Source organism: Colossoma macropomum, unplaced genomic scaffold, assembly GCF_904425465.1.
Source record: "Colossoma macropomum unplaced genomic scaffold, Colossoma_macropomum, whole genome shotgun sequence".
Classification (NCBI taxonomy): domain Eukaryota; kingdom Metazoa; phylum Chordata; class Actinopteri; order Characiformes; family Serrasalmidae; genus Colossoma; species Colossoma macropomum.
Window position 1 is genome coordinate 24090758 of NW_023494791.1, and position 20201 is coordinate 24110958.

The following is a 20201-nucleotide window of genomic DNA, read 5'->3' on the forward strand; positions in this document are numbered from 1 at the left end:
TTGGCAGTACTTTGAATATAAAGACTCATCATTTTATGTCTTCTGTTCTTTCCCGCCATTACAAAAATTTGAAACAAAATGAACCAATTGTGTTACTCAACATGCAGTGCCAAGAACAGATAGTTTTGCCATATGCTGCAAATCACACCATGGTTTGCCAAAACTGAACCACAAACCACCATTTTCAGGAGCGCCAGGGAGTGATTCTCTGGACAGCTTTCGCACTCAACCAAATGTACCGATCCGTTGGGGGAGGTGGGTGAAAGCGCCCTAAGAGACACTGCAACCTCACAAATGTTTGGTAAAGAAAGGCCTGACCTGCCTTAATGCATCCACCAGCCTGGTAATAATCACAGCCATCTTCTCATGTCTCATTGGCTGTGATTACCAGGCTGGTGTATGCATCCACTTACAGCATCTGGTGGGCAACTCTTTCGGTGTCAGGGTTTGTGATGGAAGCACAGTGTCTTGGAGTTTAGTTCGGAGGCAGAAGGTGATGAAAAGAGAGCTTCTCTGGAAATCCACTTAAGTGGATCGGCAGACTGCCGCATGGGTATAAATGAGTGGTCCAGGCCACTGAATTGGTTTAGCAGCCATGTTCACTGAAAGCTGATCTAGTTTATTATGATTTGCTGCACAAAGGTCCAGGTCTTGTGAAAGTAGCACAGCGGTGGAAAACCATGCTAATAGCTGTGGGACTGACAGCCTGGCAGGTCATCTGGTCACAGTTATTCACCGCACCCCTTTCAGCTTTGCGGGATTAAGTTCACTTTAAAATTTTAGGGCCTTTGCACTTCATTTTCACTTTGGTAGTAGAGGAGATTTGAGTTAGTGCTTGGATTCAGCTTATATTCGCCCAGACTCTGACTGCTGACTGTGACTATTTTAGGCTTTGTTATGCAATTGATTGATGCTGGTGACTCAGAATAGCAGGTCATTGTTCTGAAAGTCCTCCATCGATCAGAGAAGCCTAGATTGCTCAGGTGCATTTTTGTCCAGATACAGAACATCGATCCCTGTTCTGGTGCACCAGATTGAAGGTTCATTAGAAACCCAAGCTCTCCACGTATAATACAATCATCCTCATTTTGAAAGCCATTTACTATAGAGTAGATTTGCTAAAAGCAGAATTTCTGCAGTGTGGCTTTCCCCAGAGAGGCAGTGAAAGATGGGACATGTCAGTGTCTGTAAACTGAGAGGGGTCTGATTGTAGTACAGGTATTGATGCCGGTCTATTCCTGTTTCTCTTCAGGGTCGCTGTCGTCTCCAAGTCATTTGAAGGACAGACTGACAAGACAGAAGAGTGGTACGGAACACAGTACAAACAGGAATCTATCTCTGATGAGGTCATCAAGGTGAGCTGCTCTTCTCTCAAATTGCAAGCTAGCTCAATCAAGCTGCCAGTTCGTCCTCTGATCCTTCTACTGCTGAGGCACTGGCTAAATTATGAGGAGAATCAGAACTATATCAACTCATTTCTTTTTTTCGGCTTTTTGGCTACGTTCACGCAGCAGGTAAAAGTGGCCCAAATCCGATCTTTTTCTTCATATGTGACACAGATATGTCATCTGTTTGGCAATGTGAACAGCAAAAAATACCCTGAATCTGACATTTTCATTTTCGATGTAAGATGCTTTGATATGTGGTACTGAAATCTAGGGGTGCGGGAAAAACTCGATTCTTAGATGCATCGCGATGTTGACGTGAACAATTCTGAATCGATTCATAAATGTCAAAAATTGATTTTCTAAATATTTAATTTATAACGTAATGTTGACGGAACGCAAAAGGCGGAACTGGAAGTGGGTAAGTGCAGCGCCCGGACAGTCTGTGGCGGCACATAACAAAAACACAACTGGATGAGTGAGAAATCCGACCAGCTCCCTCTGCATTAAAGCCAGGTTAGATCAGGAGTCACAACCCAAATGTTAAGAAGAGCCGTTTTGTCCTTTCAACAAAGTCAGACCACCTTGGGAGCCACAACATTTAATGTCCAGTATGTTTCAGTGTGTGCTGATGTCCTAGTATGGGCTAAAAACATAAACAAGAGCGCAGATTCACTTAGCTCTGCTTTAAGCTTTAGCTATAGCCGCTTTCCTTCCATCTCTGCTGGAAAACTTTTCTTGTAAAATGTCTCAGCATCTGGCTGTTTTATGAGGCTGAAGTCACTTTTCATTCGCTTCTCGTTCTAATTTTCCCGTTTCACCTTAAATTCATTGCAGATTTAACCAACCGCGCTGCTTATAAATGCGAATAAGTCCTCCAAATGTTCGTCTTAATATCTGTTTTTTCGTTCGCTACTGGCGAGGCCAGACTTCGGTGCTATGTGACCTGCTGTCTGCTGTCTGTTCTCAGTCGTTGAGAACCAGGGCTTTCGCGCTATGCTGCACACTTTGGAGCTTAGATTCAGTGTCCAGTCTCGAAAATACACAACTCCCACACTCTCTACAACAAGACCAAAACCGAAGTTATAAAATCACTAAAGAAAACGGGAAGGTTGGCTGTAACGTGCTGTGTGGACACCCATTACCACTGGATCTTATTTCAGGGTCGCATTTTATCGCAGATGAGTGGCAGCAGCGTCTCTGAATGAGATACTTCTAGTTCACTTGCCACATCACCTCCATTTGATTTATTAATAAAAGATATTTTAAATATGTAAAGCAAAGTATTTGTAATGATCCATAATGCATTTACATTATGGATCATTATAAATACTTTGCTTTAAAACTACCAAGTCCTCAGACAGTAGGAAGATGGAAATCCTTTATAGAGAAAAAAGATGCATCGATAATCGTTTTATAATTGCATCGCAGCCCTCTGAATCGTAATCGAATCGTGAGGTGCCTAAAGATTCCCACCCCTACAGAAATCTGATATGTGGCAGCCCGAGTCAGTCTGAACAGCTTTTACGTCAGTCCAACTCGACGTTCTTCATAATTTCACGCTGCTGAGACCTCAGCATTTGGGGTGATGTTTCTGTACAAAAAATTAGAAGAGATTTATCCAAAACCCCTAAGCGTTTGAAGAGATTTTGAAAGAAATGGCTGAAAGTGGCCATAGGAGACCAAGGCTGCAGTGTCAAAGAACAGTTAAAAGTCTGAAAGCAAAGTTTAAAGAATCTGAGGAAATGAACCAAAGAAGTGACCATGCCTTTTTTTTCGGCGAGCTCGAAGACATTCTGGGTGATGAGCCCAGTTATTGGTCAGTGAAGCTTCATGATCGCTCCTGTGATGCTGGCGAAGAAACTGAAAGCTCTGGGAGCGACAGCCGTTCGTTGGCAGTCATGATTTTTTACCTCTGGAAGAGTGCACCACGAGAAGCAACAGGAGGCACTGTTCTTTTGCTCATGCGGGCCAGTTTAAGAGTGTGATCTGTTCAGACTAATGTCGTATATACCATCTACTTTTAATAACATTTTATTAAAGGATTTTGAGAATCCGGGGAAATGATTGAATCTAACCACATGGGCTTGCGAATGATTTAGAGAATAAATAAACTGTATAGAGCCTTTAAGAGTTAGAGTCTGAAAACCTTTTTCTAGGAAAAGACCTACATTTTCATGTTTGTGGGTGTGAAGTTTCATCTCGTGTTTTTCTTAGAACTTTGCAGTCGACCAGCACAGTTGAACACAAACTATTGTAGCTGAACAGCAAGATTAATTTGGTTTTATGTCAATAGAAAAAGGTATCATAGCGACAGATTTACGCTAGAAACTCATATACCACTTTGAGGTTCTGTCTGAATAAGGAAGTGTTGTACTTCACAGCACATTTGAGCATTTTCAGTTGTCTGTACATTCTTGTGAAGTCATTAATATGCAGCTGTGATCTTATTAAATCCATGTATGAACTGGAATAACCTTGTCATGTCTGTCATGCTTCTTCCATTCTGGAATTTTTCAAGATGTAACTACTGTTAACGTGTGTTTCAGAAATGGCAAAACGCTGACTTGAATGGCAAGTTCAAACTCCCCATGAGGAATGAGTTCATCCCTACCAACTTTGAGATTTATCCGCTCGAGAAGGACTCTCCGTCCTATCCCACGCTGATCAAGGTGTGTCTTTTAAACAAGCTCCACGCTGAACCATTATTATGGTAAACAGTTTTATTCTAACATGCACACACGACTCTGTGTGTATTTAATTGCAGTCAGAACTGATAGAGCTACCTAAAGTGATCTGAGCTCGAAACTGTCATGTGACTAGCGGCTGAAACTCCCTTGAGCATCTGCACTCTTCACTTTCATTTAAACTCTGTTAACGCTTTTAAATGAGTTCAAAGGAAGCTGAGAAGTGTTGAGTGAAGTTCTGTGCTTTTTGTTTTTCTGTGTGGAATGCAAATGAAACTGTTTGAACTCTCTCTGTAGGACACGGCGATGAGTAAAGTGTGGTTCAAGCAGGATGACAAATTCTTCCTGCCCAAAGCCTGTCTGAACTTTGAGTTCTTCAGGTAAGCTCTCATGATGGATCTCAGGTGGTTTTTCAAGCTTCAAACGTCATTTATATGTAGACGTTATTTATATATAGACGTTATTTATACTCATTTGCACTAGTTATTTTTTTTTCTTTCCACTTTTTGCGACTTGCTAGACCATTTGATGCACTGCTAAATGCTATATCTTCATTCATTTCTAAAGGGAGGACAGCTGGGATCTTTAAATGTCTTTTTCTGACTGTGAAATCAAAATTACCCAGTTAATGTTTTGTGTTTAGTTTGGATGATGGAGATGGAGAAACACTGCTGTTGGCCTCTGTAAGGGGCTCATTCACTGAATTATGCTTTTTTTCTGCTCTGTGGATATTTGCATGATTAGCTTTTTAATGCAGTTTTAATGCAGACTAGTAATTTCTTATACATTGTTACCCTTTTTAAAGTAATAAATAAATAAATAAGTAAAATAATAACACAATGAAATTGAATAAGTAAACAAAAGACAATTGAATAATAAATTAAAATGATAAAATTTGAATAAGCCCTCGTTGTTCTAAAGGTATCCTCAGAATATGGGGTGAGGGTTGTTATTTCAGTATACGCATATGCAAACTCACCATCATGACGTTTGTTGGGAATTCAAATAAAGCATCAAATAAGTGAATGTAAAACATTTAAAACATTTTTTTAAATATTACATTTTTGTTTTTTTGATATGAAGCATGAACGTGGCTAAAGTAAAGGTTTAAGTCATGGAAATGGCCACAGGGACAAAATTGATGCACTGTGTGCCCTTGTAAAAAAAAATATGAAATTTTTTTGTTGGAATTTGTTAAAATGGAACTAATTGGATATTATTAGAATGGGATAAAATCTGCTTGGTTGGCTATCAATATATTTTGGTGGGATGTCTTGAAAATGGCTTGAATTACTACATTGTATTCAGATATTTTCACATAAACGTCAGTTGGAGCCCAAATATTTGTGAAACTAAGATGTTTGGGTTGATCACTACTGTTTTCTCCACAGCCCCTTTGCTTACGTGGACCCGTTGCATTGTAACATGGCCTATTTGTACCTTGAGCTCCTCAAGGACTCCCTCAACGAGTATGCATATGCAGCTGAACTAGCTGGCTTGAACTATGACCTCCAAAATACCATCTATGGGATGTATGTAAGTATCCAAATAACTCTTGTCGTTCACATTTTGCATCATCCCACCCTAATGGCCTTGCTGCCTTCACTTCATTGCCCAGCACTTTGAATTTAACGTAGTCCGCTTCCTTCACACTTCTGACAAAGATATGCCCCAAAGGGTGGATAATAGTTTGCACTTGTTTTGGATCTGACTTGCGTCCAATATTTATAGATAAAGGTTTTGGTTGATAAAGAACAGGACTTTTGTGATGTTTGAAAGAGAGGGGTTGCTTCAGTAATGACCTCCTACAATTTATTATGATAATAGTTGCTGCATTAGCCCTTGTTGGCCTGCCAGTGTTGAGGCTGCATATACATACTCTTTTAGATGTTCTCTCTCTGTTCCCCGCGTGTCTGTGTTCCTCCCTCCATTCCCTGTGCTTCATGCTATCGGTTTTGACTGTTTTAAGTTACCTTTTTCCACCATACAATCTTTTTCCCTTGTTTCTGTGGTAGTCGCTACCTATATGCAGACCCCCTCCACTGCAACATGACCTACCTGTTTCTCAGATTGTTGAAGGATGATTTAAAAGAGTATACTTATGCAGCCCGACTGGCAGGGCTGACCTATGGCATAGCCTCAGCAATGAATGCCATTATCGTAAGTATGGCACTTTAACTAGCCCATTCCCCTTTCTGAGTGGAAGCAGGCACAAGGAGCTTGAGGCTTGAGAGTGTGCTGGATTGGCTTGTTTTCCAACTTTTCTGCTATGTCTTTCTTCTTTAACAATACAAAAAGTGTGAATCAACCTTCTGCCCAAGTTGAAAAGTTCAGCCTCACTCAGTGAGGTTGCTGCTTTGCTCACAGACTTCTGTTTTTGTTTGTCCGTTTTTATAACCTGATACATAATGATAGGTGTGGGAAGTTAAAGACAACTTGGCAGACACTGACAGGAGTTGGGCATTACACATTTTATAGATGCACACCCACCAGCAACATGACCAACCACTCACTTGATAAATACGAACTCAATTCCAAAAAAGTTGTGACAGGAGGAAAAATGTAAATAAGATGGTTTGAAAACTGGTATGATCTGTATTGAACCAAAAAAAGATACAAAGGCAAGATATTTAATGTTTCAACTAATTAACTTTGTTTGTTTATGCTAATTATGAATTTACAATTGTTAAATTTAAAATTGCAACAGGTTTTAAAAAAGTTGGGACAGGACCATTTTTACCACTCTTACATCACCTTTACTTTTAACAGTGTTTAGTAATCATTTGGGAGTTAGGGATACCAATTGTTGTATTTTTAAAAAAAATTTACTTGCTTTATAGAACACTTAAGTTGCACAACAGTCTTGGCTTTCTGTTGTCGTATATTGCACTTCATAATGTACCACATTCTCTCAATGGGGTGACAGGTCTGGACTGCATGCAGGCCAGTCAAGCACTTGCGTTCTCTTTCTGTGAAGCTCCGTTGCAAAATGTGGTATGGCATTGTCTTGTGGAAACAAGCAGGGGAGGTCCCTGGAAAAAGACGTCATCTAGATGGCAGCATATGTTGCTCCAAAATGCGCATGTACCCTTCAGCGTTAATGATGCCGTCACAGATGCACTAACGCACCCCCCACACCATGACAGACACTGGCTTTTGAACTTTGCATTGGCAACAGTTGGGATGGTCCTTTTCCTCTTTGGCCCAAAGAATGTGACGTTCATTATTTCCAAAAACAATTAGAAAAGTGGATTCATCAGACCACAGCACATGTTGCCTCTTTGTGTCAGTCCATCTTAGATGAGCTTTAGCCCTGAGAAGTTGGCAGTGTTTCTAGATGTTGTTGACATATGGCTTCCACTTTGCGGTGTAGTAAAGTTCTAACTTGTGTTTGTAGATGCAGCTACGAGCTGTGTTTACTGACAAAGGAAGTATTCCCAAGCCCATGTGGTCAAATTCATTACAGAAATATGTCTGTATTTAAGCAGTGCCTACTGAGGAGTTGAAAGTCGCAGGTTTTCGATACTTGTTTTGGCCTTGCCCTTTTCTCGCAGAGGTTTCTTAGGATTCTCTGAATCTTTTAATAACGTTATGGACTGTAGATGCTGAAATTCCTTACAGTCGTGCATTCAGAAACTTTGGGCCTTCCTTTGAAAAAAATACTTTTTAAAACACACTTCATGAAGATTCTGACATTCACCAATGTTTTCTTATTTGAGATTTGTTCTTGAGTAAGAACAGAATCTACGCACACTCGAGCACGAAGGTGCAAACAATTGTGCGGTTTAAGAACACAGTTTTTTTGTAAAGTAGTGACTGAGCCTCACTTGATTGTGCCTTTTATACTAAATCATGATAGCATCACCTGTTAGCTATTCACCTGTTTACATGTCGGCACTTGCAAAACATGTTTTGTGATTTATTCCACAAACTCCCCAGTCTTACTCTGACCCTGTCCCAACTTTTTAGAAATGTGTTGTAAGCATCAAATTTGGTATTGGTATATATCTACAAAAATCAATAATTGATGAGATAAAATATTAAATATCTCTTCTTTGTGATGTTTTCAGTTAAATACCTGAAAAAACTCTATGCTTCACTGCTGTGTGTTTTCTTTTGCATTTTACCTTTTTTGGAATTGGATTTGCTTGCAGAATGGAGCTTTGTCACATTGAGAAACATTTTGAAACTACTGCTGGGTGCAAATCACCAGTACTTATTAATCTCAATTTTACATGAAGGTTTTGCGCAGACCTGATTAGCAAATTATTTCATTTGGATTATGCCTGGATTATACCTACTCCAGTGCACTTACGCAATGCGGTTTAATATCAGTCTGAATAATTTGACTTGTCTTGCAGTCGATAATGGATGGTGGTCAGTCTTTAGAACGTAGTGGGTGTGACTGTAAAATGGTAATTAATCTTCTTGTACTTATTGTCCCACTGACGTGAGCCGCTAACTGCAGGACACACTAAGTTTGGTGTAATTTCTTTGTGTAGGCAGGTGTTGGGGATGCACTGATGAATATTCTGGGCTGAAATTTCCATGTGGATTTTAGCATCCTTTCTGTTCATTTAAAAAAGTTAATACATCCCCTGCAGAGAACAAACAGAATACAAATTTTAGTACACAATTTCTGTTTATTTTTTCCCCCTTCTTGAACTCAACAAATAAACCATTAAATATGACCATGAACTTTTGTACAGGCACATTTTCTATTTAAATGTTTTACCAATTTGTTTAATTAAGCAAATATACAGTAGTTGCATGTTACAATGTGCAGAAGTGTGTTCTCTGTAGAGGATTTTGGCCAGGGGCTTACACACTTTCGTATATGACTGTGTATATAGTTTTTCAGTTCTTTCTTTCCTTTTCAAATTGTATTTTTAGTAACTAACTGTAGTGTAATGTTATAAAATTTGATTTAAAAAAAAGTCAATTTGAAACTTACCTAGCTCCTTTTTTTTTTTTCCGTCTTTTTTTGGCCCTCAGCCCACCTCAAACATGTATTTTGGCCCCAAGACAAAAAATCTGGATTCAAGGGATTTAATTTATATCTGCATTTTCTTTGACATTGTTACGTTATTAATAATGGTCATCAAAGGCAGTCTCCTTGTCCGGGCTAATTAGGCCTTATCGTGATGTGTTTGTTTTGTTTTTTTGTGAAAGAAGCATCAGACACTGCGTGTCCCAGTATTAAGGTGCATCCCTAATTGACTTGTCACTCTAACACACTCTAACACTGCATGTGTGAAATGTTCATGCAAACCATGTTAATAAAATTGCAGCTGTGGTCAGAGTTGGGCACTGTAAATGTCTTTCAATGCCACTCGTAACTGTTGCATACATCATGTACTGGTCTGCTTATAAAAGCTTAGCTTCACAATTTTACGGTTGGAGAACGATTGAATATTAAATGTAATGGGGTTTGATTGGTTTACTGTTAGTAAAAAGTTTGGAGTTATTAAATGAGGAAGAGTTCCTGTTGTTTTTGACTAGAAAGACACTTGTGTGCAGGTGGGGAGGGAAATGAAGATGCGTTGGTGTAGGGTGCGTAAAAAATAACTGCTTTCCCTCAGGAGCTGTTTGAGGCTCATTCAGTAAAGCTTATCCACACTTCTCAGGTGAATGCCTGCGTCTGAGCGTGATTGACGTTTTGCTGAAGAAATTGATTTTGTCGAACTTGTGGCAGAATGCGGTGTTTTGGGAGGCTGTCAGGAGTCACACTAGGTTTAGATCAGCACTCGCAGTATTCATCCCTCAGGGCTTGGCTGAGATCTGCCTTTTTAACTTTACTCAAGCACACAAAAAGCACTTTATTTTGGTCTCTCACTTCACTGCTGACGCACTGACTCTTTGTTTCTCCCTCAGCTCTCAGTTAAGGGCTATAATGACAAACAACACATCCTGCTCAAGAAGATCATTGAGAAAATGGCCACGTTTGAGATTGATGAGAAACGCTTTGACATCATCAAGGAGGCGGTGAGCAGCATACAAACACACAGTCTCTCTCTTTCTGTCTCCTTTCTTTTTCACTCTGAGCTGGCATCTCTGACGTACAGCAGAGCTTGATCTTAGCAGCTGGCCACACACCTCTCGTTTCACTATGCCTAATTTTATAGCTAAGAAGACTATGGCTGGATATTGTTCCAAATGTTTCGATACTAATAACTTGATTTTGATGCTGATTCCTGAGGGATATTTTTGATTCCTTCTTGTAAATAACAAACCTGAAATGGGTGTGACTTAAACCAGAAATGGGTTTGATGTGCTAAAAGTGGGTATATTTACTGATCACAAACTGCAGACTATTTAAGGAGCACTGTTGTTACTAAAATACATCCCAAATGTAGTATAGGCAGGATATCAGCTGTGTAGGTTTTGCAACACACTTGCTTATTGGCTTACAGATGCTGATGAGACTGACTGCTTAGGTATTGAAATTTGGTATTGAATGACATGGAATCTTTCAGTACTCCACAGCAATTCTGTCTGTACCATAAAGGTATTGAATTTTGATACCCAGCCCTAGACAAGACTAGGTTTGGGTGCTGCTGAATGTTTTAGCATGACATTTTCCTTGAGCTTGTCCTCACGTATAATATTGGCCATATAGTTGTAATATCTGAGCAGATGATTTAAGAGGAGACCAGTCATATCTCCAGGAGCAATGCAACTGGCAATAGTGAAGTGTAGCTATAAGCACAGAGTTCTTTTGGTGGAAGACCCTGCAGCCTTTAATTTGACTCTGAGTATTGGACTCCTTCGGAGGTTGGACACAAACATATGGAGTTAGACTTGGTGTCAAACGTATTATTTATATAACAGTCAGGTTTAATTTTGGTCTCTAACCTTTTATCTCATTTGGAGCAGTATGTTATCAAGATGAGGAACGTGTGTCTTTTGGATTAGCAAGCATACATAGTCTAGGATGAGTGCTTACTCGTTTTGGCAGAAAGTGAAATATTTCGTAGCAGTAATTGATTTTAAATATACTTATATTTGCAATAGTTTGATTGGATCTTATTTGGACTGATTGCAGTATATGAGATCTCTGAATAATTTCCGAGCGGAGCAGCCTCACCAGCATGCCATGTACTACCTGCGTCTGCTCATGACTGAGGTGGCCTGGACCAAAGACGAGCTCAAGGAAGCACTGGATGGTGAGAAATACACAAACACCCATTCTACTAAACTGATGAGGATGACTGCAGTTAATAATAAGAATGATAAGGTATGAGATAAAGGGGAATTCCATCAATTTTTGAAGTTTCAGCACAGTTCAGAGGTTGAAGTGTAAATAAAGTCTTTCAGAGTGGTTTGACATGAAATGCTTTGTTCTAGAGAAACTTACCAAATCAGATTTCTTTACAGTGGTGGTGGTGGGAATAAGGGGTTGCAATGACTACAATGCAAATATTTAATTTTCCATGCAAAATGAGCAGTGAAGCTACATGTGTTTTCTGAGGTTTTATGTGTAGGTCAAATAGTGGTTAATCTGAAAAAGATGAATTATCTTTGTGGACTGTTTTGTCTTACAACACCCTGCATGTACCTCTCCAACATTAATGTATTTTTAAAAATATGTTTTAAGCCAGAATCTTATTTCAAAGCAATTGTAAAACAACATCTCAGGCAAAAGGTAGTGTATTTTGTTTGATGACCTCTTAGAGGCATTAAACTCAGACGTCTGGTTCCTATCACCGCCACTGTGACCAATTCTGACTCTGACTCTCAAGTTTCTCTAGAATGGATCATTTCACATCAGACCACTTAACTATTTAATTATGCTGAAAAAGAGCAATAAAAAAAACAGAAGTGTGTGTGCAAGCCGATGTTTACCTTTTTGATGGCATAATTCATGTTTAAAATGCAAGATATCATCCAGTATAGAGAGGATCAAATTAACTTACTGATGTCTGAAAAAATCACACAAATAAGTCAAGCTTGGTTTGTAAAGGCCTTTAATGTAACTAACCAGACTCTGAACTTAAACTGTAATTAAACACTTAAACCTAACTGTGGCCTATGGCGTAGAGGATTAAAGCTTTAGCTCTTAGTTGTAAAAATAAGCTCTTAGCAAGTCTTTAGTTGTAAAAATGAGACATTGTTTCTTTTTCACACACTCGAACATTTTACTTACTGTGTTAGTTGTACAAAATGCCTTTATCAGTGTTCAAATCAGGAGCATTGCAGGGCGTTCAGTGTGCCCTTTGTCTTCATCTTGATGTCGTATTGTGAGATATTGTGCAATATTGTTTTTATCTGTGATTTTGCTTGTCTGCTCATCTCTCATCCTTCACTTTACTGTGCCAGAAATGTTCTCCTGTTGTCTAACTCAGGATCCTGTTAGTCAGGATCAAATCTCTTTCCTTTTCCTGTCCTTCATTCTTTCTGTCTTTCTCTCTGTCTTTTTTTTTTTTTTCTTGCATTCAGTTTTTTTTAATACTGCTTTGTGCCTGTATATGTTCTCTCTTTTATTCTTTCCATTTTTTTTTTGCATTCTTCCTCTCCTGATAGCTCATCCCATGCTACCTCTGTCATTCTGCTCTTTCTGAATCTGGGTCAGACGCTCTGTGAATTTAGAGTGGCCGTTCCGAGCAGTGTCTGCGTGTATATGCCGTTGTGAATTATTGCATGGAAGGAGAGAGTTTTGTCTGATTGGTATTAAGTTTGGTTGTTTTGTGTAAGACAGTGTTGACAACCTGTGTGTCTGCTTTGTCTCGATAATGGCTGTGAATACCTCTGTGGTTGATTATTTATGTCTGAATCCATTTCAGATGTCACCCTGCCCCGCCTCAAGGCCTTCATACCTCAGCTGTTGTCACGGTTACACATTGAAGCCCTGCTGCATGGTAACATCACCAAACAGGTTTGTTTTGAAGAGGATAAAGGTGGTTGAGGGTTGATTTGGAGTATGAGAGGGAGAGAGACAGAGAAAGTGAGAGTAAGCAAGTAGAATGAGACAGCATTTTCTGTGCATTGCTAAAGGTCTCCACATATTTAGCTGACACGCTTTGACCCCTGATCTGTATAAATAAATGAAAGCGAAGCGTCCTGCTGAATCGCTGTTATGTCCTCTAGCTGTCAATAGAGCCAACAACTTTGAGCCTTTCATTGGATCTGCTGATGAAATCACTTATCAGAGCTCAGCTGGAAGAAAGTCTGTGTGTGTCTCCTGGGAAGCATATTGAGTCATATTATGCTCCACAAGTATTAAAGTTTGTAGTGCTTCTCATAGAAATGTGTTGTATTTTTAGGGCTATTAATGGATTGGTTTACGCATGGTGTAGAGATGCACAATAATCATTGGAATCATATCAGTATCAGCTGATATTTGCTTAAAATCTTAGAAAATAATATCTACGTTTTCTACATTTTCATGTATCAGCAGTAATAACAGCAGTGGCAGATATGTACATGAAAAATAATTAGCTTTGGCCCACAGTTGTTATATCAATGTATCCCTAATATGGTATGTCTTATTTCACTGAATTGTAAACTGACAAACAGACTGTGAAAGTCGAACTGATAAAGGGTTATTGGCCAAAAAAAAGTGATTTGAATGTGTGGTCAGTTACATGGATGCAAAAGTAATGAACAGGTTGTGATTTTATTTATTTTTTTTTCCTTTGTGTTTGTATGTCTGTCTCTTCTCTGTCTATAGTCTGCTCTCAGTATGATGCAGATGGTGGAGGATACTCTGATTGAGCATGCTCACACCAAGCCCCTCCTCCCCAGCCAGCTGATTCGCTACAGAGAGGTGCAGGTGCCTGATGGTGAGTGACCTGAGCTTCTCTCTCTCCTCACGCATCACACTCCTCATATAACCTCTCAGCTTTGTCCACTGTCTTGCGCGCGCACGCACACACACACACACACACACGCACACACGCACACACGCATACCCCTCACCCAAATTTCTAGCCTTACTAACCAGTGCTTGTGGAACATCTCCTGCAGCTGTGTACCGGCTTGAAGGAGAGCAAAAGTTCACCCAGCGAGGGGAACATCAGCTTGTTGGACCACACACACTTCTGTTTTATTATTTCTCTTTGTGTCAATCTCTTTTACAAAAGCACACATGCGGTCGCACTTTAAAAACCTGCACCAGTCCCCCTGAGTTATGGTGAAAGTAGTTTGTTCTGAAAGGAGTGGCAAGGTTATTGTAGGTTAACAGAAATGATGAACTGATACACCACTGCAGCACGATAGAGAAATGGAGGTTTGTGGTGTTTCCCCATCAAAAACTCAGTTAACTTAAACTAACTGATTGCTGTTAAAATGACAGTAACCATTCTCTTGTAGTAGAGTGCTTTATCCGTGCAACATCCGTACCTGTTTCTCATCATATATAAACATTTGTATGATGCAAATGTCAGCAGAATGTCGCATACAAATACAGTAGTGTGAAAACATCAGAGATCAGCCTTCAATGATTTGATTCCTGGTCAAAAAGGCCATTAAGTAAAAGTTGTTCATTTTTCAGGAGATTTCTGAGGAGATTAGATAGAAGATAATCTGCTTGCTTAAGAAAGGAGAAGACAAATGAAAATAAGTAGGGGCTTAAATTTTCCAAAATTGAAGTTCAAAAATGATCAAAAGATAGAGAAAATGGGACTCCTAACAACTTTGCAAGACCTGGTAAACCACTGAAACAGAAACAATACTTAAAGCTCCCTTCCTCCAGAGAAAGGAGTAAATCTGACAAAATCCACAGGTGGTTTTGTCCATTCTTTCACTGAGAGAAGGCAACGCTGAGTCTCAAAGGATGTGTAGCTGTCAAGAAGCTGTTACTAAAAAAGGAAATGTGCAACTGGCCCACACCAGAGCCCATACCTCGACATCATTCATTGTGTGTGGGATTACTTGGATCATGAGAAGCAGAAATGCAACCAACTTCTAAAACTAAAACTTTGGGAGTGTTAAAAAAATATCTGTGCCGATTTCTTTGAAAAACCAAAAGCAAGGCTACTGAACAGAATGGAAGCTGTAATAAAGGCAAAGATTGGACATGCTAAATACTAAAAATGTGACGTTCTGTTTAGTTGTTGAGGTGTCTATGTTTATGTCTGTATATATGTTTTCTGCTGCTGAAAAGAGAATAATGTGTACCTAATGGCCAGTTTGACTGGAGATTAAATAAATGAAGGGGTCTCTGACTTGCACAGTACTGCAAATATATTTTTGTTTTTTTTTATATTTTTTATTTTTATTTTTTATTTTTTCTTACTCAGTGTTTTTAAGAGCTGAGATGCTCAAAACCACTTGACTTTGGAGAGAGAGCGAGAGAGAGAGAGAGAGAGAGAGAAAAAATATCTGAGATTAAGTTAATTCAGGCCCTTTCCTTTATTTCTATGCATGTAAACACTTCACTCTTAGCATTGCCATATCCGGATTGCCAGGTAATTGTTATACTGTTGTGCATTTAAATGCACTCAGTGATGACACAGCCAGGCAAGCTGGCAACAGTTTGGCTGACGTGGGCTACATGGTCTTTGTCTCTGAGCTAGGAGGATAGAGGTACTGGACTCCATGTGAACCCAGTAATGGGGATTATGTTAATGCTAACTTTATAGCTTTGCATGGCTAAATCTTACAGGAATGCTTTCTGCTGTCACACTGCATTTCAGGCAGGGTTTGGTGCTGAATAAAGGTCTGATTTTAAAGTTCAGCGTAGGCTGTGTGTTGCTGCTTATAGCTCAAAAATGGCACTCTAGTGAAAGTGTGGAGGGCCCTCGAGCATAGCACACTTCCACTCTAATGGAAAACTGGCACTTGCCAGTGCTAGAAATAGCATGGCTGCTGAATTACTCATTATAGCCTTTTATTGTCAGTGAAGATTTCGTCTTAGGTTTCCTTTAAACGTGATACAGATTCATATCAAAGGTGTATCAAACGTCTATGATTTCTGTGTGTGTTTTGTATCTCTGTATGTTTATATGTTTGTTTGTCATGGCTCTTGTGTCTAAGTCCGGTTCTCTGTGGTTATCAGGTGGCTGGTATGTTTACCAGCAGAGGAATGAGGTCCATAATAACTGTGGCATAGAGATCTACTATCAGACAGACATGCAGACCACCCATGAGAACATGCTGCTGGAGCTCTTCTGCCAGATCGTCTCGGAGCCCTGCTTCAATACGCTACGCACCAAGGAACAGCTAGGTACGCCATACATGCACACGCTAGGGTTCCGCAACATGGCAAAATGCATCATGATATGTATCATGAAATTGTCTGAGATTTGGCGCAGATGCAATTCACCAGTATACATTTTAAAAACAGTATAAAACAAAGTGCCGTGAGTTTTTCTATTAAATGTTTCAAATAGTGTAACGTGCTGCATCTTATTAAGCATGACCATTCGGGATTTTCCCAACAGTGGTGCTATCCTTTAAACGTCTGTGCACTACTGGAGCCTCTTCTGAACGTTTTTCAAAAAGATCTGTAGTTGTTCAGTGTTTAAGTAATTAAGCTCAATCTCTTCTTCCCTGCAGGTTATATCGTGTTCAGTGGGCCCCGCAGGGCTAACGGCGTGCAGGGCCTTCGGTTCATCATCCAGTCTGAGAAGGCTCCTCATTACCTGGAGTCACGAGTGGAGGCCTTCCTGAAGACCATGGAGAAGAGTGTGGAGGAGATGGGTGAGGAGGCCTTCCAGAAACACATTCAGGCTCTGGCAATCCGCCGCCTGGACAAGCCCAAGAAACTCGCAGCGGAGTGCGCCAAGTACTGGGGCGAGATCATATCCCAGCAGTACAACTTCGACAGAGGTGAGGAACAGGCTGTGGACTTCACTGAACTTGAGCAATCTTGAAGATGTACACTGCTTATCAAAAGTTTGACATCTTGCCTTTTTCAGATTTTTTTTTGGCTGTTTCTTTTCAAGAAAGGAAAATAGCTGCAGGGGCTTTAACATTAAACATGTATAGTGCTAAAGCTTTAATAATATTCTGCAACATTCATGTTCATTAAAGTGTCTTCCTTGGTGTTAAAAGTAGATTTTACCTGAATAAACATTTTGGCAGTTTTCTATCTATAGATAAAAGCTAGGGCTTACCCTAGGGCTGAGGGTTGTTGTCTCCAAACGAGTACTCGAATACATGTTCTCAGTACCATCTTTAAAAATTGCTATTTACATTTCATAATTAACCTTACTTGAGGTATGTTGCTTTGTTCATTCTTCTACTATAGTTTATACAGCCATACATCTCTTATTACAATGGATGTTCCAAAGTTCTGTGCTGTAACGTTATGTCGCATACAGATACAGAGGAGTCTGACTATCAGTTTAGCTGGTTTACTAAAAGGATGCCTAAGTTCATTTTTCACTGCTAACCTGTAGTGCACTGTTCATATTCCATCATAAGTGAAAAAACATTGATAAGTGAACAGAAATCTCTTTCAGGACTGAGGACTCGGAGTTATTTTAATGTTTCAATTTTGTAGATTTACGGCCGTTCATGCTAAATCGTTTAGCTAGCCTGCCATCCCTATCTTTGTCTGTCAGCATCGTGACAGTTGAATGAGTTCAAATGGTTCAAAAAGCTAGTTGTCCTCAAACTTTTGATGAGGAGAGTGTTGCAAGAGCACTAAAAACAAATAACATTTGACTCAGTGAAGTTCCAGGTTTGATAACATGATTCTTTCATCCACAGATAACATTGAAGTTGCCTACCTGAAGACGTTAACTAAGGACAACATCATGCAGTTTTACAGGGTAAGTTTCCTCACGCACTCATTTGTACCAAGGATTATCTGACACAAACCAGTTTGCACATTTAAAAGAAGTGCTGCTGTGCTTTTGAAGCCTTGTGCTAAGTAAGGTGCTGTTTTACTGAGGAGAGAGCTGCTCCCCCTCTCCCCACCCTTCCATTCAGCACCTCATATCTCCCACTGCCTTGTGTGTCTCAGGGGAGAAACGTTTCTGAAACCTATTACATTTTTGCCTAGAGGTGAAGCTGTTTTTCTCTTGCCTGATAATTCCTTCATTTACATAGAAGAGAGAAACAAGGTGAAAAACGTATTCATCCTGTCTCGGCTCCTTTCTCAGTCATCTTCTCTCTCTCTCTCTCTCTCTCTCTCTCTCTCTCTCTCCTTTTTTGGCTCTGCAGGATCTTTTGGCTATAGATGCTCCTAAGAGGCACAAGGTGTCTGTGCATGTGCTGTCTCGGGAAATGGACTCCTGTAAGTACTCACCAGAGGTCAAACGTGTTGGAGAGTCAGCAGAGTCAATGCTGTAGTAGATTGTTTAGTACTGTTTTGAAGCAATGACTCAACCAGACTCATTCACACAATTTATCTTTTTTAAAATTCAGTCCAATGCTTACCTTTGCACTGGGGCTGTGAGGCTAATGTAGCTCATTAACAAGTAATTGATGTTTTTAGCCACTAGTTTAGCATTGTGCAAACTGTATTCCCAAATCCTGACTTTGAGTTCTGACAGTGTATGACTGGGGTGATTTTTCATGTAATCGTCATGTAATCATCGGGTTCAGGCTTGGGTTGGATGGAAGTTGTTTTTTTTTTTCCTTTTTTTCTTTTTTTCGTTTTCTAGTATAGCATAGTAAGTGAACAATAAAACCAGTCTTGCTTTTCCTTCATCATGGATGAAATGAAAACTTGCTAATGGAAGCTGTTTAAAATTCCCAGTTAAGTCGAAGGCGTCTTAATCATACGTTATGACCCAGTTGTTCAATCCGATAAAAACCTCAAGATACCTCAGAATACTGTGATGGCAGGAGGACTGATGCGTTGTCTTTTCAGCGATGCGCTTACTGTGGAAGCAGACGAATTTTGTGCAGCCTCAAAAGCTACTAGCCTGAAACAAATGTCAGTGTCGGAGTACTTTGCGTGCACCTGGTAAGTTAGCAGTGGCTTACAGTGAAAGCTTAGCTTTCAGAAGATAATTTCCTGTCAGTCAACTCGCTTAACAAAGCAGTGCACTTTGTAAAACAATGACTGTGATTATCCTTCTCTGTTAGTACATGTGAGTGGTGTTCGGATCAGGCTTTAAATTTAGCAGTAGTAGTACTAGTCGGAGTTGGATTTGAGCTTCAGGTTCACGCCTGTGCAGACTTCTATACTGTTATTTATGAAAATGGACATCCTCTACAGGGAAGAGGATGCACTATGCACTAAAGCTGCACTGTGTAAGATTTATTTGTTTATTTGTTAAAGAAGTGATGTTTCTGCAAGGAAAAACAAACACTAAAATATGGTGTCTGCGCTCTGCTGCAAGACACCTTGTAAAGCCTGAAATAATAATTTAAAAGTCAGAAGTGTCTGATTGCATTTCACGAGAGTTTTGTGTAGCACGTCACACATCTTTAACGTTTTAATGTCAAACACACAGGCTCAAAAAGAAGGTCCGGCTTGATGTTTAGATCTTAAACGCATGATTAACGTTACACTGATGAAGATATGATGACAATGGTAGATAATTCCCTCACATCCTCAGTGAGGCTGCAGCCACAGTAAGCGCATTGCTAAAAAGATAATGCACCAGTCCTCGTGCTGTCATGCTATTTATACATGTCCTTCGCCACATTTCGAGTTCTCTTTGAACACTTTCATTGCACTTAAAGTCATCAGATTTGTAGTTAGGGTACAAACTTATGAAAAAGGTCGAATACCTCCAGTCAAATGACATGTTTTGTTGATTTTCTAAATTAAAGCAAGCACACAGCCTCTACAGAGAACAAAAATAAATGCTGGCAAATTTTTAGACTTCAACATACTAGAAAAAATAAAACACAAAATAAAATGTGCCCTATGGTCTTTTTTTCCCCCAATGTTAAATTCGGCATATAAACAGTAATTGTGCTTTGAAATGTACAGAATTGTGTTCTCTGTCGAGGATGTGCACTAATTTTTTTCTTCAACAAAAAGTATAACAGCTTATATAACTGTGTACATTTCATTTTTTGGCTGTACTGTTACTTTAAACCTGCTCATCTGTTCTTCTGGCAGGCCCAGTGGTGGGTGAATTCCCTGCTCAGAATGATGTCAATCTGGCTCCTGCTCCCTCCCTGCCTCAGGTAGGCTGGCTGACATTTCCTGAACAAGCTCTTCAATATAACCAATTCAACCGATCTATTGCTGATATGTTAGTTGTTTACTCTTTGGACG

General features: G+C 39.7%; 1 protein-coding gene across 3 annotated transcripts in view; it reads left to right on the top strand.

Moving 5' to 3' along the window:
• Positions 1-20201, top strand: part of ide (insulin-degrading enzyme) — a 39128-nt gene that overhangs the window by 15330 nt on the left and 3597 nt on the right. For 2 of the 3 annotated variants that reach the window (XM_036574551.1, XM_036574553.1), the window contains 13 exons: positions 1253-1355; positions 3935-4057; positions 4370-4452; positions 5464-5608; positions 9947-10057; positions 11118-11238; positions 12856-12947; positions 13743-13854; positions 16071-16238; positions 16571-16843; positions 17729-17790; positions 18185-18257; positions 20043-20110. In XM_036574551.1, the coding sequence (XP_036430444.1) occupies positions 1253-1355; positions 3935-4057; positions 4370-4452; positions 5464-5608; positions 9947-10057; positions 11118-11238; positions 12856-12947; positions 13743-13854; positions 16071-16238; positions 16571-16843; positions 17729-17790; positions 18185-18257; positions 20043-20110 (1534 nt within the window). Of the gene's footprint in view, positions 1-1252; positions 1356-3934; positions 4058-4369; positions 4453-5463; positions 5609-6087; positions 6233-9946; positions 10058-11117; positions 11239-12855; positions 12948-13742; positions 13855-16070; positions 16239-16570; positions 16844-17728; positions 17791-18184; positions 18258-20042; positions 20111-20201 lie in introns of all 3 variants that reach the window. The other variant, XM_036574552.1, reaches the window with a different exon arrangement.